Consider the following 6,352-nt stretch of genomic DNA (forward strand, 5'->3'; position numbering starts at 1 on the left):
CTTGATATAGCTTTAAATTATGGGTTGCACAAAAAAAACTTTAAACTGTTTTACCATTATCCTTACTAGAGACTATCATAATTATCATAAAATATGATATTGTTGTGCGTAATCTATTGAAACAATTATGTATGTTGGTTCCTATAGACGATATAAAATTAGTTATACTTTCATAGGTAAGTCAATGTCAACATCAGTTTATTATGTTACGTTAGCAACGATTGATCAATGCAATATAAACGGTTTTACGGTTATACACAGTTTTACGGTTATACAAGTTAGATAATAATTTGAAAATCAACAATGATTGTTATGATTTTGATTGTCATGAGGTTTTAGTCAAAAGAATGTTATTTAATTTGTTATCAGGAATTATCAAGGAAACAATGAATTAAGAAGATTATTTAACACTAAATCAGTTACAAATATTAAAAGGTAAGAAATTTGAAAAATAATAATTAAGTTTTTTTTAATCAGAATAATGAACTTATAGGAAGGAATTTTCTCATACTTAAAAAGGTATATATTTTTCTCAAAAAAAAAGTTTGTTTTGTAATTTTTATTAGAACTTTTTTTTTATTAAGAAAAATACAATGAAGGTTGTGTGCATCATTCTCTTCATGAAAAGTTTGGAGATGAACTACATGAAAGAATTCTTATGGACATCTTAAATTTTAATGTGCAAGATTGCAGTAAGAACTATAATAAAATTATCAAAACAATCTTAAAGCAACATATGCAAAAACAATTTTAAAACTAGAGTAAGCCTCAAACCAACAGATGCAAGATGACCTTTCAAATTGAAAAGACCTCAGTTCCCTATACGAATTTACTATGCAATGACTATCAACAAGAGTTAAGGTCCAAATTTAAAAAAAATTGGTCTATATTTGTCAAGTTCGATTTTACAATTATACACCGCACTATCAAGAGTTACTACAATTGTAGAGCTTCAAATTTTTAAGACATAACGGCAATAGCGTTTTACAAAATATTATATATTAAGAAGTTTTCAATAATATATAATATATAGAAAAAAGAGGTTTAAGTCACACCATAGATGTTAAAGTAAACAAATTTAATATTTAGCTGACTATCAATAATACATATTGATTAGTGTTGTGTAACATTAATATTTTGAATTGTGTTATTTTTAATGTGTCTTAAACAATATAAATAATATAGAGCATTCAAAGTTCTATATGTTTCAATTAACTACAAATAATATTATTTTTAAAAATAATTAAAATGAAGTATTTATTCAAAAATAAAAAACTAATATACTATTTAAAACACCATGATTATTGAAATAGAAATACTAATCGAAATTGATGTAAGAAAATATATTATTTTTACTAAAATAAGTCATCAATATATATTGGAAAATCCAAGAATTAATGTGAAACAATATTTTCATTCTTTTTATGTGTTATTGACAACATCAAATAAAATCCGTGCAACGCACGGGTCCATATCTAGTTGTAAATAATACAAGAGTTTTGGGGTAGAAAAGTCTAAATCACCAATAGATAAAGAGGATAATAGGTCTAAAAGGACAAAAACAAACACAGTGCATTACAATTTCCGGTTTAATAATTTACATGAAACTGACTTTTATAAATTACACTTAATATAGATTATTCAATCAAAGATTTAATTCATAAAAATAATTCAATTAACATATATGTATGACCAAAACCTAAAATACAAATATAATCTTAAGGAAATGAATATCCAATTAAATATTAAATTAAACAGAATTTATCGTAAATATCACATAATGTAAGATTTTAGTGAGTGTTCATGTTTTAATAAGATAGAAATCATTAATAATTAGAAACAATAAATTAAATTAGTGCATGCAAACTGCAAATTTTTTGTGTTTGAAAATATTATATTTAACTTAGTAATATGGTAAATATTAAAATTATATACCACTGATCATGTAAATCAAATATTTATATGTATAAAAATAAAAATAATCACTCGCACAAGATCTAGTAACATTATTATGATTCAACTTACACTCTAGTTTGGAAAACAATGTGAAGAGTTGATAGAATGAGAAGTTAAGTTGTTTCTGAAAGAATAACATGGTTGTTTTCATTCACCCGTAAAGAATTGATAGAATGAGAAGATACTTGTTTGTGGAAGAATAAAAAATTACTAGATAGAAATCTGGAGATAATTACAAATATTTGGCTGTACTCTATTGTTATGCACACACAATCAACCTACCACCTACTACTTGTGATATATATACATGGAGAAAACTATGTGATATATCAACTTTAATATAATGCAAACACGTGTTACGCATTGAAAGGAATAATATAAATAACTACGTGCATTTATATATACATCGTTCTTTAAATAAAATAGCTTAAATTTCTTAATTCTGAAGTCATTTAAAGAAAAAGGAGAGATAGAAAAAAAATTCCAAAATGAATTCTCATAACGATATGCTGACATGCATATGTAAAAGTAAAATATGTAAGACACATATTACTCTGTTACTTTCATATCTCTAACTGTAGTGCATTAAAATATTCCAAAAGATACGTAGACGTATTATTGAGTGAACAAAATAATGAGTGTATCTTTAATCCAACTTTTGCTCGACTATAAAAAGGAGTCATTCTCCATTAGGTTTTGCCTGCCTCAAGCAAATTTTGAGCTGATCTCATCACTCACTAAACATTATATCTCTCCTCTATATAAAGGGAGTAAGGCAGAGCTCCTCTATACATGTTATATAACTAGAGATAAAGTATCGATTTATTGAGTGTTAAAACTAATCAACAAACAAAGATGAAAGGTGGAAGTGGAAGCATGGAGAAATTGAAGCCGATATTAGCGATAATATCATTGCAATTTGGGTATGCAGGCATGTACATCATCACCATGGTCTCTTTCAAGCATGGCATGGACCATTGGGTCCTTGCAACATACCGTCATATAGTTGCAACGCTAGTCATGGCTCCTTTTGCTCTAGTTTTCGAGAGGTATCGTATCAATGAGTACAAGAATATATCTAGGTAACTACGGATCGAATATAACTGCATAGATGAATAATTCTCTTAATCATTGTGTGTTTTCAGGAAAATTAGGCCTAAGATGACACTACCAATTTTCTATAGGCTTCTTGCTCTTGGAATACTAGAGTAAGTCTCTTTCATTAAGAAGCCATCTCTTTCTCCACAATTAGAAAGTCTGGTTCATATAACTTTGAATTTTTTCAGTGATTGTGATATTTAACATATATCTGTATATATATATATTTAAAGGATACATATGTAGAAAAAATATATGGTACTAGCCATGTGGATTCCGACCGAACCGTGTTTTAAATTTTATCAAATAATAGACACATTCTGACGAAAACATATGGTTTCAACCAAGTAAGGCTTTCATTATAGAAATTACTAGCTATGTGGATTCCGACAGAACCGAACAGGACTAATTGAACCAAGTCGAACCGAAAGTTTTGGTTTTTGGTTCACTTTTAGTTTTTTTTTTTTTTTTTTTTTTCGATTTGGCTCGGAAGTCCTTTCGAAATTAATTTGGTTTCCGGTTCGGTTCTGATTAACGGAGTGGTTACCCAAATTATTATTAAAAAAATAAATCAATTTATATCAAAATTGGACCGATGTTAACGAATAATCAATTAGACGTAACCAAAGTAGATGTATTTAACAAATATCATCCGATTTTAACCTAATTTACTTTTTAAAACGAATTCCAGTTAATTTATGTTCTGAAATTGAAAACCAAAATTAACCGATAACCAAACCGAACCGAACCGAAATTTTATTCAGTTAATTTTTGAATTGTTTTTTTTAAATGGTTAACGGAAAATCAAAAATTTGGTTCGGTTCGGTTTCTGAAAAAGAAATATCAGGCCTAGAGAATACTATTTTGTTTATTTATATACAAGTTCTTAAATAAATCTTATAAATATGGTTAGAAAAGTCGGAAGATACTTATGGATTAGTAGTTGTGATGCAAATTCATGAGTTTCGGTACGTTACATTCTTTTTCTGGCCGCTAGTTCGGGCACGTTACATAGAGAGATGAAATACTCACAATTCTTTTTTATTATTTCAAAAACTGACTAACAAATTAATTAGCATTTTTATTTTAAATATCCACTAGAAATAAATATAAGCGTTTCAAAATTTACTATTCGAATCCAGATTTCTATCGTGATATTGTAGAAACGTGAAAATGATGAAATATGTATTGTCTTGGATATTGGAAATGAGATCATCATCCACAACAAACATCTTTAATGTGAAAACTGATCTGTGCTATCCTACGTAAACGTTTTCCTTTTTCATCTTTGGAAAATAAAACTACTTAATTATATAAACCAAAAGATGATGTGAAAGGGTTATCATAATAATAAAGTAAATGTTTGGTTATATGATTCCAGACCCCTTATGGACCAGAACTTCTACTACATAGGATTGAAATCTACGTCAGCATCGTACACATCTGCCTTTACCAATGCACTTCCCGCCGTCACCTTCATTCTCGCCCTCATTTTCAGGTACCTTAAAACTTCAGTAAATTGTCTTAGAGAGATTAAATATGCAATTTATTACATTGAAATATTGATATATCTAATTAACTTTTAAAATAAAAGGTCTAAAAATCTGTGTACAATGATTAAGATTAATTTGTCAAAATCATTATGGTTTTTGTTTTGGCGTTTTAACCATTTTAATAATTGTTCTAACGCCAAATTTCCTTATAAATCAGGCTTGAGACAGTGAACTTTAAGAAGATACACAGTATTGCAAAAGTTGTAGGAACGGTAATAACGTTGGGAGGAGCTATGGTAATGACTTTGTACAAAGGTCCGGCCATCGAAATCGTGAAAGCTGCACATTCTTCCTTCCACGGCGGCTCAACCACAGCCACTGGCCAGCACTGGGTCACCGGAACCTTAGCCATCATGGGAAGTATCTCCACATGGGCTGCTTTCTTCATTTTACAGGTATAACTAGTTAATTTTTATTTTTTAGCAAAAAAAAAACTAATTAATTAATCTTTAAATAAAAAAGAAATCAACAAACATGCATTATACGGTTCTATAAATTATCAAAATAATTTTCTGTTTACAGTCGTTCACGTTGAAACTTTACCCGGCTGAGCTATCCCTAGTGACGTTGATATGTGGGATCGGATCGATCCTAAATTTTGCCGTTTCGATGATATTTGTCCGTGACTTAAGCGCCTGGAAAATCGGCATGGATTCCGGGACACTCGCAGCCGTTTACTCCGTAAGTTAATCATCTATTAGTCACTGATTAATTTTAATCAAATTCTGTATAATAAACCTTATTATTTGATTAAAAAAAACTTATTATTATGTGGGATATTTCAGGGAGTGGTTTGTTCAGGTATCGCGTATTACATACAAAGCATTGTGATAAAGCAACGTGGCCCTGTGTTTACCACGTCGTTTAGTCCTATGTGTATGGTTATTACTTCATTCCTCGGTGCCCTTGTTTTGGCTGAGAAAATCCACCTCGGAAGGTAATTAAGATTTCTTTCTATTATGTTAATAACTAAGATAAGTATAATTAACAAGTAATTAACGTTTTAGAGGGTACTGTTGTGACTATGCAGTATAATTGGAGCAATTTTCATCGTCATTGGACTATATAGTGTGGTCTGGGGAAAAAGCAAAGATGTAGTGAATCCCTTGGATGAGAAAATGGTAGCTCAAGAGCTTCCGATCACTGTAGTCAAACAGCACGGTCATGATCTCTCGGGAGCTCAACCGAACGGTCTTGATGTCTCGAGTGCACCAACTAACGGTGGGTCTGCAAATACCTAAATCAGCCCCGAAGAGAAAAAAGAAGATACAAAGACAAAGATGTGATTGAAATTTTGATATCTTTCTATGTTGTTCTGTGTTTTAATACTTTTTAAATTTTCTAAATCGTCCTACCCTTAACTTTAGTATCTTTAAATATTTTTATGTTTTCTCTGTTTTTACTTCTTGTATTTTGAAATTTCAAGGCAAATGATGAATGAATCATTTGGTAAAATTTGCGCCTAAAACAAAAACAATTGTCAAAATGTTACCAAGAAAACAATTGTCAAATCCTATAGAATCCAAGAATCTAGTGTCAAAATTTGGATATTTCTTTTACTAAAAAGTTTTCGTATTTAAAGATTTTTGGTTTTTTGTGTATATATGAAAATAATTGTTTTAAAAAAAAAAACATAAAAGCAATATATAAGCTCATAAGCTTCTAATGGGCTAATAACAGATCTAAACCGGAAAACTCACAAAAAGGTCCAAATCCATTAGCTTCCACTTGAAACATATTTGCCG

At 29.6% G+C, this 6,352-nt stretch overlaps 1 protein-coding gene across 1 annotated transcript; it reads left to right on the forward strand.

The window, feature by feature from the left end:
• The first annotated feature begins 2,648 nt into the window (after positions 1–2,648).
• Positions 2,649–6,062, forward strand: LOC106428043 (WAT1-related protein At1g44800-like). Its single transcript, XM_013868788.2, has 7 exons — positions 2,649–3,005; positions 3,102–3,164; positions 4,436–4,552; positions 4,765–5,002; positions 5,130–5,288; positions 5,393–5,544; positions 5,638–6,062. Exons 1-7 carry the CDS (start codon positions 2,812–2,814, stop codon positions 5,846–5,848), a joined length of 1,134 nt encoding a protein of 377 aa, XP_013724242.2. The 5' UTR covers positions 2,649–2,811; the 3' UTR covers positions 5,849–6,062.
• The last annotated feature ends 290 nt before the right edge of the window (positions 6,063–6,352 follow it).

Source organism: Brassica napus, chromosome C8 (assembly GCF_020379485.1).
Source record: "Brassica napus cultivar Da-Ae chromosome C8, Da-Ae, whole genome shotgun sequence".
NCBI lineage: Eukaryota > Viridiplantae > Streptophyta > Magnoliopsida > Brassicales > Brassicaceae > Brassica > Brassica napus.